The sequence below is a fragment of the Marmota monax genome, unplaced genomic scaffold (genome assembly GCF_021218885.2).
Source record: "Marmota monax isolate L192 unplaced genomic scaffold, Marmota_monax_Labrador192_F-V1.1 WCK01_AAM20220418_F8-fsc00019, whole genome shotgun sequence".
Classification (NCBI taxonomy): Eukaryota; Metazoa; Chordata; class Mammalia; order Rodentia; family Sciuridae; genus Marmota; species Marmota monax.
The window spans coordinates 15,707,616-15,722,581 of record NW_026695242.1 but is presented as its reverse complement, the minus strand read 5'-3'; the positions used below and the strand labels follow the sequence as shown (position 1 = coordinate 15,722,581).

General features: G+C 31.0%; 1 protein-coding gene across 1 annotated transcript in view; it reads right to left on the bottom strand.

Annotated features, from left to right (window-relative positions):
- Positions 1-2,121: 2,121 nt before the first annotated feature.
- Rtkn2 (rhotekin 2) overlaps positions 2,122-14,966 on the bottom strand; it is a 75,048-nt gene continuing 62,203 nt past the window's right edge. The window contains exons 10-12 of the mRNA XM_046419866.2: positions 12,227-12,392; positions 7,923-8,030; positions 2,122-6,476 (exon numbers count right to left, since the gene is read on the bottom strand). Coding sequence (XP_046275822.1) covers positions 5,941-6,476; positions 7,923-8,030; positions 12,227-12,392 — 810 coding nt within the window. The 3' untranslated portion in view covers positions 2,122-5,940. The remainder of the gene's footprint in view (positions 6,477-7,922; positions 8,031-12,226; positions 12,393-14,966) is intronic.

Sequence of the window (14,966 nt, the reverse complement as noted above, 5' to 3'; positions counted from 1 at the left end):
GCATTATCTTATTTAATACTTTCAACTATCCTATGTGGTAAGTTTTTTTTTTCCTAAAGATTTATAAAAAACATATCAGATGAGGTTAAAAACAAAAAACCACCAACCAAACAACTGAACAACAAAACAAAAAGTGCCTTGCCCCAAAGTATACAGCTAGGTCCTGGTAGAAACATAATTAAACCCAGGTCTAACTCCAGAATCCATACTCAACTACTATGCAGTATGATTAGGGAAAGTCTTCTATTTACCTACATTTGTTAGGTACAGCTAATAAAAAGCTATAGAAATTATTAAATAAGTTAATTCATATAAAATATTTATCACAACCTTATAACAAATATTCAATAAATAACCTGTACTCATTCTCATCATAGCATAATGGCAGGGCTAAAAGTTCAAGAAGACATTTTTCAAAGCTCCTTTGCTTTGAAAAATGTAGAATTCTAAAAGGCAGAATTCTAAAATGACACATCAATATTTCCTGCCCCATGAATAAGAAGAAATAACACATGTGGAATTATTTCATATGCAAAAGGAACTTTCCAGATGTAATTAAATATATCAATAAGTGGATCTTAAATTAATCAAAAGATCATCCTATGAGCATCCCTCCTTCACATGGGCCCTTTAAAAGCAAAGTATTTTCTTCAACTTGGTAGCAAATAGTCAAGACTTGAAGCATAAGGAAGATCTGATGCTCTGCTGGTGGCTTAGAAGATTAAAGAGACCACATACAAGAACTGGGGAGTGGTTCTAGTCGCTGAGTGCCCCGTAGCCAATAGCCAGTCCTACAAGCATACAGAACTCTATAAAACTATGAATAAGATGGAAAGTGGATTTTCCCTAGAGCCTCCAGAAAGAAGTCCAGCCTTGTTAACACCTTGATTTCAGCATTATGGGTTCATAAACAAAGATTCCATTTGAGCCAACCAAAACTTCTTATATCTAGAAATGTGAGATGATCAACTGGTATTGGGTTGGGTAGCTAAGCTTATGATAATCTGTAATACAGGGGACAAACCCAGAACATAGAAAATATAAATTATAAGCAAAGGCTTAAATGATCCAGCTCTCTCACGCACAGCACAAAAGAAGGAATATAACACATACATTTTAATATTGGAGGTTAAGTGGGTAATTCTTAAGACTTTTTCTCCTTCTGATATAAATTATAACTAAGTTAAAATGTATCTCTTAAAATAACTAAGTTCAACAAAAACATAATTGTTCACATAAAATTTGCTTTGAATAGATAATAAACATAAAAATAGTTTGATAGAAGACAGAAAAGTATCCTTTTTCAACAAAATTAATTTTGAAATCCTGAAACATGCTTGTAATACAGTATAATTTTATATACAAGATCTTTTCAATCTACCTCTCCTTTAGTAGCTGCATTGAGGTTACTATATCTCTCAAAAGCAAACTGCTACAAATGAAAATACAATTTTCATTAAGATTTGGCATGATTTTGATTAATTATCAAATATGCAGGGATTGGTATTTTTTTCTATAGTCAGAGAAAGAAAAATGTTTTAAAATATTTTTGTAATAGCTTATTTTTAAAAACTGAACCTTAAGGTATTTTGTTCAACATTAACACAGTGATTAGTAGTCTTCTCTCTTTAGAGAAAGAGAAGTTTTTCCTGAAAAGAAACATGAAATATTTCTAATCATACTACACTTAGAAATAAAACGCTGAGATAATATAATCGAGCCAGAAGTGCTCATTTGTTTTCCCCTCCCTCTGATGTGCTCCATGGGAATAAATTACATACTGAGGGAGGTGAATTAAAGTAAGAAGTCTCCTTGTGGCTAACAGTGACTGAATATACCAGGTAACTAATTTATTATCAGAGTGACTTAAGCTCTGGGGAGATTCTGGATCACAAACTAAAAATTAGGTTATATCAGTAGATTTTAAAGAGTATGTACATATTAAGGATTATATGCAAACATTTAAATAAATGTTAATTATACCAAACCAATCAGAGTATTAGTCTTATAATAACTAGCACCAGCTCCTGCATGTCTTTCTCTAATTAAACTGATTCTACCACACAATTTCTATCAGTCTAGCCCAGAGGGCAGACCTAAGGAAAATTATCAGAAAATGTCTTCATGAATCAGTTCCTTTAATGTACAGAAGTTTGAATTACATGACTTAGGCTTCTTTACCAAACCTTTGAATTTTTTAAAAGTCTGTGATAAAATTAATGCTTTTTAATCCAGAAATCAGATCCGCATTTAATTAAAAAATAAAAATGATAAACAATACTAAGGATACCAGCATGTCAAAAACAAAACAAACAAACAAAAAACACACCCTAACATATTTCCAAATAAAATCTGTCTTTTAAAAATTCAAAGGTAATATTATTCCCAGGTTAAACTAGAAAAATGCATAATCCAGAATAAACAATCTTCATAGAACTATTATTATCAATGAAGAAGTTAAACATAAACATGTAAATACTTAGGAACAATAATACTTTGAAATGTTTAAGTACAAAAAGTCAACTCTATATTATAGTTTAACAGAACATCGAATATAATTATTAGAACACAGATGGTCATCAATTAAAATTTAAGTACTATTCAATAATTCACTGTTTTAAAAAAAGAATTTTAATAAATTTTAGACAAATATTCTTTCCTGCAAAAGGATTTCTCTTCTTTTTCACAGTACAGCATTCTGTCTCTATTTATTATGATTGTTCTTCATTCATGGTAACAGATGATTACATTAGAATGCATTTAACATAAGCTGCACCAAACTGCTCCATAGTTTCATTTTGGACTGAATTAATTAACTTCACAGTAGGTGACTGAGGTGCTGAACATAAGCCTAAAGAAATACTTGATTGTTCAACCTATCTTATATGAGTCCTCTCTAAACCAAGGCAACCTCCATTTTTAGTAAATAGTATCAGGTAAAATACATTTGATGGGATACTAAAGGGTAAAGATAAGATGTTTATAATAAATGGATTTAGTTTTCCATATACATTCACATCCACTGAAAGAAGTTAGGGGGCACTGCAGACAGTTAAGGAGGGCTTAAGAAACTCAGAAACAGTTGGCATGCCTAATGTTTTTTGAAAGAGGTATGCATTTACAATTAAAACAACAACAAAACAGTCTTCTTTGTCCTTGCAAGATGTAAAAATAAAAAATTTATCACTTTGTAGCAATTAAAAATAATACTATCTTAAATGCTACTGTAAGTAATTTATATCCTACAGCTTAAAACGTAAATGTAATTGTCTGAGACATTATCTTCAGAACATCAAAATTATCATAATATAAAATATCTGTTCCTTCTATGATGTTTCTCTAATTATAATATTATTATCAAGATCTGACAGCTAACTCTTTAAGTTTATAGTCTTCATACATCAAGAAGCAAATTAAAAGGACAAACAAGGAATATGAAAAGCCAGCTCATAAAAATCTGAAACATCTTTTATATTACATGGCATATTTCTTTGTCATAAACTCTGGTTCAGGAAATGAGAAAACAAATACTTCTGATGAACTCCCTGACAGTTTTTAACTCAGTATTTTTAGATATTTTTTTAAATTGTGAAGGAAGGAAGGTGGGGGAGGAGCAGAGGAGGCAGAGTGTAGGAGGGGGAAGGAAGAAAAAAAAACCTACCCAACTTTGTATTGTAACCACCCCCTTTATGGGGGTGTGAGCTAGCATTTAATGAACACAGTGGTCAAAGGGCATAGCTGAAGACTTCAAGGGATCTTAAAGGCTTTGTAACATATAATAAGATGGGTCCTCAGAAACAGAATAACTTGTGGGGGTGGGGTAGATTGGGGGGTTGGTCCTTGATTAGGCTTCACCTAAATAGTTCTAGGAAGGACTTCAGATCTGCTTCTGAGTTCCTCTCTGAGAACACAACTGCTAGGAAATTTCTCTATGAGTAAATTCTCTTTCCTGTACAACTTAGATTTTTCCTGTTGTAATTTGCATGAGGAGAAATGACAAGAATATAATTTGGAAGTTTTAATACTGGCTTATAATAAAAGAAGGTATCAACAACAAGGGGGAAAAAAAAAGAATGTTTAGATGCCAGTTAGAAGAAACAATTTAGCCTGCAGCATCTTCTAGCTCAAAAATTTAGGGCACTGATAGTCACGAATGCTGTCAAAAACAGCAGTGAGGTTTTAAAAAATAAACAAAAAATTCAAACAATAATATCCTTTCCATTTTTAATATGCCATTTACTGAAACAGCAAACACAACAGAAATTTATAAGAGCCTTCTCATAAAAAAAAAAATAAAATAAACTAACCATTTTTTAGATTTTCATACATGTAATTGTGTCTGAATTCCATCAGGTAAACACACGACACTTTCTTCTCACCAAATGCGTCCTGGTGTCACCAATCACAAGAGACCTTTTGTGTCTTTACTCCCTAGAGTTCTAATTCTTACTAAAAATCCTGGGCAAGCACAAAAGTAACCTGGCAGTTACATCATGCTCTATAAATGAAGAAAGACTCAGCTATCTAAAAATAACGAGAGGCTCCATTTAAATTAATGCTTTTTTTGGTCAAGTGTTCATTTTATTTTGTAATAATGTAGTTCTGATCCAAATAGAGTTCTTACTAGCTTTAAAAAGATCTCTAGAGATTACACACAGGGCAGTAATTTAATTCTTATATTTTTACTTCTTGCAATAACGTTTAAGGTTCAGTGTGAATTGAGATTTTTAGTGCTGTTGCTGACACCTTATGGAAACTTTTATTTGGAAATTCTGATTAGATTTTTAAAACCATTCATCTGTTGTTTACAAGGAGCATTAAAAAATGGATTTTTTTGTTCCTTGAAGATATTCATCCTCTTGCTATTTATTCCTCCCTTCATTTCATAATCCTGTTTGGGTCACTGCGATTAGTTGCTATGGCAATTACCTCCTATGGAAATGATTTCAATGTTATTATTGTAAGAATATGACTTTTAATGAATAATATCAATAGCAGACATCAACCCTTACTAGAGAAAGGAAACCTAATTAAAATTTAAAAAAGGATTAATTCTGGAAATTATTACCATGGCAAATTTTTTTCTGATATTTTTGAATCTACCATCTGCTTTTTAAATAAGTATTAAATAAATTTTAAGGTGTTAATCAGCTACTCACTTCCCCAAATTCTAAAAAATCACAATGGAAATTAGCACCACACACAGAAAAGTGGATGTAAAGAACATTTCATCTACCATTTCTCTAAACTAATAAATGTTATGCTTCACTTATGAGAATTAATGTCAACAGGATTTCAGGGCTCATCAAGGAAATGACTTTGAATAGCACATTAGAAATTCCCTTTAAAGACAAAGAATTTAATATTCCAAAATTTATCCCAGGAATTTAAAAGGTCAACCCTATAAACTAGTGAGTTAAACAATAGATGAGAGTCAGTGAACCATTAGATGAGAATTCCAGAATGCTAAGAAGAAAATTTTCTTGGGTGGATTCTATAATTTGTGGTTTGAATAAAACCTTTGAAACATTCCATTAGTATTAAAATTCTCACAATGAGAATATGGCTCATATTTAACACATTTTAAATTACTAGACAGTCTCTCCCCAAAAGAAATGTTAATGCTTTCTTCTGCGTAGTGCTTATTCACTGCCTGGTACTAATTTAGGAATAAATTAACCCTTCCAACAATTAGGATATTGTCTAGAAACTGCCTCTTACACTCTGCAGGGAAAATCACTTATATTCTGAAACTCAGAAATAAAAGAGAAATCAATGTCTTCATTATAAAGATGTTTTTCTACACCAAATAGCTTATTAATTACATATGCAAGCCACTACCATATTTACCTATGAAATTACAAGACATTAATATATTTATGACTGAATTAAGCCTCACAGTTATAGATTTTGTTAAATGTTTTATATGGTAAGGGCTTTCTATACTTGTGCCTGTAACCATGATCTAGGGTCCAAAATGTCTCTGATGGATTTCTGCCTTGGAGCTGGCACTGGCTTAGCTTCAATATTGGTTTCAGTATCCGTGTGCGCACCATCAGTTAAAGTCTTTTTCCTGGCAGGAAGAAGTTTTTGAGGAGCAGCGATTGGTTTCTGTAAGTGATGCATTAGGATTGATAGTCTGGTATCCAAAGGCGAGGTTTGAGATATACTTGCTTCTCCCCAGTTGTCCTTAACCAATTGATCTGTGTTGCTCTGTGTTTTTAAGCTGAATGGAGGTTTATCGGAAGGAGGAAGGGGAGCTCGTCTCTTTTTCCTTTTCCCATCATGTAATTGCTCACTTGTAGGGGACAATACCTTTTTCTGGATGACCATTTTATGATTACCATCAAAGACTGAGGCCCAAGGAGGAGGGGAGGATTCTTCATCCTGACCAATAAGAAACTGTCCATTCATCTCTTCAATTTTTTTTTGTATTATATCAGTCAAACTTTCAAGCTTCATAGGCGAGTCAATACCTGGAATAATTTTAAGAAAAAAGTACATAGGAAAAATTCAAAAAATGTATGCACTTTACCTGAGTAAATTATTAGCTTTTCAAATGAATATGCTATGATTGCCATCAAAAGCTCAAGGGTAGGATAAGCAATAAAATGTTCACTTGTAATCAACAGATCCAATAAACAAGGGTACTCTGAACTGCACTATAAACACACATTATATATAACAAACAGGCACACACATAATAGTGTGTACACAGGGTACACATAAATAATAAGCATAATACACTCTTGCACCCATGTATAAATATACCCCTAAATAAAGTAGAGCTTTATGAATACTTTTTAAAATTCTATAGGTTTAGTATTTATTAGGTAACTTTTCTTTGATTTAAAGCCTTATTTTGTCTTCTAGGAAAACTTGATATATAAACTGAAATGACTACAACTCAGTATTCTTTTCTGTAGATCAGTGAAGTCTCTGTTAAATGGGAAGAAAACCCAAATCAAAAATCCAGGAAAAGAGAACAAAGTCCTCAAACCACTTTGATGATAATAGTGCTAAGTAAAACTTTTGTCTTGGGAAAAATGAGAATAGAGATAACTTCTATTGAATTAAATTTTGATGTTTTTAATTGTGTAAACCTAAATGCACCATTTTTTAATCTAACATTTTAAAGTACATACAAATGTAAGCAAATTAGTGGAAAATTAGACCAGAATTCACCATTGACTTTTCTTGTTCACAACATTATTCATGGAGATAATCTCCCATGGATAAATAAACACCTTTTTTTTTTTTTTTTTTTTTTTTTTTTAAGAGAGAAAGTATTTATTTATTTAGTTTTTGGTGGACACAACATCTTTGTTTGTATGTGGTGCTGAGAATCGAACCCGGGCCGCACACATGCCAGGCGAGCACGCTACTGCTTGAGCCACATCCCCAACCCCAATAAACACCTTTTAAAGTGTAGGTAAATGGTATATTAATAAGCTAAGAAATTTAAAAATTTTTAAAGTAGTAGACTTAACTAATCATTTTTGGTCAGAGATGAAAGCTTCCTTTCATTAACATGCTCCTATCACTACTAGTTAAAAATTAATTTAATAAAATACAGAAAAAATTATTAAATATGATGACATTTTAGAATCTTCAAGTTTATAGTTTTAGAATTTTCATCCGCTACCCAGCTAATATTTATTTTTGCTGCAACCTTATTCATTTAAGCCTTAAAATTTTTGTTTGATTTTGAGCATTTAAACTATGAAAAATGTGTATTCATTAATTTTGTATTAATTCATTTATTAAACATGAGTTCTCTAGTCTGTAATCATGTTTTTTTTCATTCATTTTGATTGTGCTCTGAAAATTTTAGCATTTTAATGTCAATAGAATAAGCCGCTTGAGTACAGACAATGTTGTTTTTGTTACCCTGTAGCTTAGAAAAGACAAACCCCACTTACTCATATCATGGTAGACTGAGGTTGCCTCTTTTGTCAAGAACAAAGGTGGTTTCCGTGGTGACATAATCTCAATTTTCATAAGTTCTTCACAACAGTGCTTCCATTGGCCTAAGAAAGAAAGAAAAAGACAGGCTAGTTTAGAACATAAATGTGAAGATATTTATTTCATTTTTAACAGAGATTAACATATTTTTTGTTGAAAAATAACAGTGAATCTACAAATAAAGCATTGCCTTAAGAAAGCCTGCTGAAAAACCTAAAAAATTTCAAAGTCTCATTCTGTACATAAAAGTAATATATTTAAAAAATAAAGTTCTATGCACAGATATTAAAATATCTAGGCTATTAGATACTATACTCTTTCAATAAATGGCCAATAATAATTTTAAAATATCTATTCATGGCAAAAGTTTGTTCAGGTTCTCTTCTTTTAAATATTAAAAAATCAACTGAAACACAATTGCCTAGAAGAAAGGAGGGAAAAAAAAGGCAAAGTATGAGAGTTCTCAAAAATATCTTTAATTTTGAAAATATTGATTAAGAAATAAGAATTATTTATCTAATTACTATCTTTTTAAGATGATTATCATCTTTTCAAAATCATGTAAGTCTAGATAAACATTGTGTTTTCATCTAAACCAAAAGGTATATAAAAACCTTTTACTATAAGAAAATATCATGCAATAAAATTCTGAGTCTAATTTGTTTTAAGAAAAGGCACTTTAAATTATGAAATTAAGTATTCAGAATAAGATAAAAACAATACTCTTGGGTAAGGTGTTTCAACTATTCCATTAAAAATTTAAGGTGTGGATATTATTAATTTTTCTTCTAATTGTTTCACTATTTTGACAAAATTTTCATATTTCTCCTGAATGGCTATATAAACTTTAACCTTTCCAAATTTACTGTGTATCTGCATGCTGGATAGCAACTATGCTAGATACTATGTACCTCTATACTAAGATTACAAAAATAATTGAGGGTCACCATTTTTATATCTTACAACAGTAAAAAACTAAATGAGATCCACCTACATGTCTTTTTATTAAGACTGAATCATACTCAATATTTCTTTTTCTTTTTTTTTTTAATATCCAACTTAGCTGTTTTCCATAGCTTAAAAATTGAAAGACATTCCATGTTTAGTCAAATTATCTATTCATTTTTGTTGTTTCTAGTTGAATGTACTGCCATGGCAAAATGAGAATGTGTGCATAAATTTAAAATCCATTATCTTAACTAGCTAAGAAATATAAAAAAGCCTTTCAGTATGTTTTATTATGATGCTAAGTACAGAATATGGTAAAAATTTCAAAATAAGCCACATAGCAAGTTGAAGAGGAAATAAATTCCTGAGTACAAGGCTTTAAAGTTTGCTCTCTAAAATTTAAATCCAGTAGGATCTGAGATCTGACAACTTATTCCTCCCCCGACTTCCTTTTTTAAAAATAAATATATAAAAATCAGTTTTTTCTTCTTGGTAGCAGGAAAAAAGTCCTTATCTAATGGGAAAATAATGATTCACTTTAAACTGGCAAATATTTCTCTGTCACATTCTTAGACAAATTATTATAAAGTATAGTATTTTCTGTATATTGATAGATGAAAGCATTTCATCGTTAAACTGGTAGCAGAATACTAATCATGTTGAAAATTGGAATATAATGCCACATTATTCTGTGTGTATCGGGTGTCAGATGTACAAATGTAATATGTTCACTGGTCAAGACTTTACAATTGAAATACTCACTGTGCCAGTGAATAAATGTGTATGCATAGACAGAGATAGCCAAGATGCCAACAGGAAAAGAGGCCCAATATGAAATGTTAAATGGATACATACTGTTCACATAACAATCCATTTACTGACGATGTTTCCCACATTCTTTATTGTCATAATGTTCCCAGTCAAAATGATCTATTATCTAAGCTGGTAATGTAACTCAATATTTATATTCTTAAATATTTGAAAAATTCAATGTTCCAAGTCTATTTTAACTTTCTGTGTCTTTGATTCCTAGTTCTACCCCTGTTAACCATCCAAAACAAGTGTCATTCTCTTTTTCATGTTTGTTAGCTCTCAAATATTAAAATTAGCCACTATATCCCCCTTTCTTCCTAACCTCTGTGAAATGACTATTCTTCTTCAGGATAAACAGACCTATTTCCATCATTGCTTCCAAAGGAATCCTAATTATCCTACTCCTAGTTTCCCACTCATAGGTAGGGCCAAAGAATTGAAATTTGCTGCAAATATTAAATTCTTTTTATTTTCTTCTGTTCTAGATATTTCCCTCTGCTTCATTCTAAATACCATGTTTCAACCAAGATCATAAGAGGTTATCTTTGTTACTGGGAAAATAATTATTATAAGGTACAAGTCAATATTTAGGATAGTATAAACGCTTCCACCATTGTTTCATATCATTATTCACATTGTATTCCAAAGTGTAAAAACATTTGCACTTTAAAAATTACATAAACTGCTTGACCTGGTAGAGCATGCTTATAAGCCCAGTGTCTTAGAAGGAAAGAGGATCACAAATTCCAGGTCAGCCTGGGCAACTAAGCCAGACCCTGTCTCAAAATAAAAAATAAAAAGGGCTAAGGATGCAGTTCAGTGGCAGAGTACCCTGTATTCAACCCCAAGTACCACAAAAACAACAAAAAACAATTATATAGATTGGCGGTTTTTTATTCTAAAAAGCATTAAATGCCAAAGAAGTAGACCAAGAACCAAGTTGTTATCACTATCTTAATTTTATAGTTAAAAAAGGTCATAAATTCCTTATCCTTCCAACTCTCCACTTTAGCAAGATAAATTACTTTAGATAATCTAGAAAATGAGACTGTTTTCTAATAGTAGTTGACAGACTACTATTTTGGCATTATTATCTCCATATACCTCTACTTTCTGTTTCTGTGTACATAGAAAAGTGTAAAATATCATAATTGTAAGACTGACTTTAAATTGAAGGACTTAGGAAAACAGTTAAAATTAAACTACAATCAGCAAAAGAAAGGAAGTTATCATTTGAGTTACACACTCACGATCTACTGAAATTTTCAACTAAAGAAATGTAGTACAAGCTGATGGACATGGAACAAATATTTAAATTTTTTGAATGCCTAGGGATGGTACTTAAGGAAAACAAATCCTAAAGTATCCATGAAGACCACATAGAGAATCTTCTAGTTCAATGGAGTGATCCAGATACTTCTTTAGTGCTGTTTTCCCAATTTTAGAACAGAGTGACATAACTTCTACCTCATGAGGGTGTCATGAGAGAATGAAGCCATCAAGTACTTGAAAAGGAATCAATAAATTTAGTTCCCTTTCTTACCTCCTTTCCAACCTTCACTATAATATCCAATAAAGCCAGGAATCAGAGAAGGCCTGAAAAATGAATCTGAGGACTCTCTTTATAGTATTCCAGAAATTCCCAAAATGTCTTTAGTATTACTTCTATGAGTTATAGAAATAACTTTCTATTGTTTGGAAATGGGTCTATTTTGTATTTCTACAAAATAGCATTCTATAGACATAAAAATTACTGGTTAAATCTAATAGTAGGCTCACTTAGATCAGAAATAGCCATCATCAACATTCTAGATTTTCAACATAAAATTAAAGATAATACATATTCTGTTAATTTATTGTCAGTAAAGACAAAGAGCTGCTGTAATTTCAATATTTTCTTGTTGGTAAAATTCTTCCTTAAATTGAAAATTAAATATTAGAACATCATAAACTTTACACACTAGAATCCCACTACAATACTATCACACTGATTTGACTGTATTATTGAGATGGGAAAACCATATGTGGTTTAAAAGAAAAAAAGTCTCTGGATGATGTCCAAGATGATATTGTAACAAATCTGGAGTTAACAGAAGGTTACATAAAAATGAGGCTCCTTCTGAACATTTCAATATTTTAGGATCATCATTATCCTAGAAAAGTTTTTGCTCCTCAAATGGCTTCTTATCCCTTGGCTCAAATGCATTGCCTTAAGCAGTGAAAATCTAATATTTTGAGAAAATGTGTCTGGTTGTTTTAGGGATCAAAGGACCTTAAGAGTATGAGAAAGGTATGCTAAGAATTCAAAGGTATACTATATAATAGTCAGGCATTGGAAAGAGATTGAGAGAGAAAAAAAAAATCAGTGTATCCATATACTACCATTTTTTCCAAAAGCACAAAAAACTCTTGCTACAAATTATAATTTTAATATTTAGATAGCTGTGTGTAACCTTTCAGGCCACATGAATATACCATGAGATTCCAAATATCTACTCACTAAGATCAAAGAAATGCTGCCAGAAGCCTTCCATCCATTTCTGAAGATCTTCTCTACAGTCAACTGCAAAAACATGAGTTAGAGCTTGTCCAGCAACAGGGTTGATGACAGAGAAATTATGGATTCTTTTTTTGGCATCTTTATCCATTACATGGATTCTGGTTTCCTAAAAATTAGGGCAAAATTAGTGTTGTATAAGAGAATATTTCTGTAGTGCTCAAACAAATATTTTATTGCTTAGCTACCATATTTATACAAGATATACTTATAAAAATAGTGCTGATCATTTGAAATTTAAAATATGTCATTTTGAGAATTTTCAATATTCAAACTCAAATCTAGGAGGTTTTTTAAAAAAGAACGCTTTATATTAAAAAATCTGAGTAATGCTTAAAAGTATGCTACATATAGCACCAACATTAAATTACACAAGATTAAAACAACCTCTGTTTGGATCTCAGTTTAAGTGGGAGTTTGCTGTCTTTTATATACATCTTAAAATCTGCAATAAAACAAGTACAGCATGTCATAACTTTAATGTGGATTATATACTAAATGTATTTCCAACAATAATAAAATTGAATCATAAAGTATGTTTCCTATTCTAATATTCATACATATTATAGTGTTATCAGTTAAAGTAGTAAAGCCATAACTTAGTGTTTACCTCAACAAAACAGTTAGGCATTCATTCCTCTTAATGTTTATTTCACATGTAACATTCATTTACACATCTCATAGCTAAAGATCCATAAGCTAATATAACTTATAATGTTAAAATTATTTTTTAAGTACTGAATTCAACACTCGACCACAAAGGCAATGATTTCATTCATGTTTACAGTTTATAGTTTAAACCTTTTTTCTAAATGGTACCAGGTATGGCATTTTGATGATGACACTGTGTCTATAGGTAGAAGAAAGAAGTCTACTCCCAAGGCACAGCAGGCCACAAGTAAACTATAAACAACATACAGTTTTGACCAAGGAATTTGGGAGAATAAGTCTACAATGGAACTATTCATAATATAAAGCTAGAGACCTGGCTGCCAGCATAATGACTACTTTACGTTTTTCCAGGATAGTGCTGTTCAAGAAAAATACAATGTCAGCCGCATATGTAATTTATATTTTTCTAGAAACAATGTTTTAAAAAGTAGAAACTGATAAAATTAATTTTAATAATTTTATGTAACCCAACATATGCTATCGTCATTTTAACATATAATTAATCTAAAAATTGAGATATTTTATATTATTTTCTCATATTCAGTTTTCAAAACCCAGTTTGTATTTTACATTTAACAGCATATCTCAATTCAGAATAGCCACAATTTAAGTGCCCAACAGCCACTAGGGGCTAGTGGCTACTGTATATAGTAGTACCAGAAAAACATGGTTAAGCCTATAATAATGTATGTAGAAAACTCTTTTGGCTGGCAGTTACAAAAGCAGATTAAGAATGGGAAGAAATTCTTCACTTCACTGAATATAAAGTCAAGAAAGATTGACTGTATGTACAATCACAACCAAAACTCACATACACACACAATGATATTTATGTGGGTATTAGAGAAGTATCAGTTAGGAAGAAAAGCTATTCATTCCCTGAAAAAATGGGGAACTACAGGCAGCTAGACACTATACATACACCATAGAAGAAGTTCTTTTCTGAAGGAATTAATTCTTATTTAAAATCACATGAGCAAAATAGATGCTATATACAGAAGCAACATAATTTTGAAACTTTAGAGTGTTACAAAATAAATGGATTGTTAACCCTCTTAGAGTCAGTCTATTCTGTCATTGTAGAAATCTGGGAACTTTGGAATATCTTTAGAGGACTGTAATGGGACTTATGGCTAGCATCTTCATTTTATTATAACAGGGTCTTTGTACACTTCAATGCCTTGTTAATAAAACTTTGTGAATTGTATTTTATGTAATTATTTACACAATGTAAAAATAAGCTGTCCTAAATGGTATCCTTGAAAGCTGAAAAAAATTGCATCTAATGAATCTCTTTAAAAATAAAGTGTATTGAAAAATAGTAGAAAGACCAGTGGACTATACAAAGGGGAATGATGTGAAGGTAAGAGGGACAGGGAAAGACAGTGGAATCTGACCTAACTATCCTATGTACATATATGAATACACCACAGTGAATCTCCCCATCATGTACATCCACAAGACACTAATTAATAAATATTAATTATTGTAATTACATATATATTAATTATTGTAAATAGCAGAAAGATCAGTAGAGTAGAGGGAAAGGAACAGGGGGAGAGAGGAGGGGAGGGAAAGGAGAAGTACTAGGAACTAGATTAGAACAAATTATATTCCATGCTTTTATAATTATGCCAAAATGAATCCTAATGTTACACATAACTAAAAAGAACCAATAAAAAATAAAGTTTATTATCATTATCAGAGAATGAATTAAGCTCTAGGAAGAATTCTATCAGACTAAATGAAGGCTGAATCATAGTGGAGGGAAAAACCTATTGTTGTTTCTATTAAAAAATAAGAAGCATTCTTGTTACTGAAATTGTGCTCCCTTCCACTCAATTTCATTTTAATGCAAATTTATGACTACTTTTTGAATATGGGATTAAAATAAATTCAACTTTTAAATAAGAAATATGTGATTTTATAGATTAATGTTTATATTTTTAACAATGTATCATTTAAAATGAAACTCCTATGTAGAAATTGTGATGAAGTAGATCATTTATAT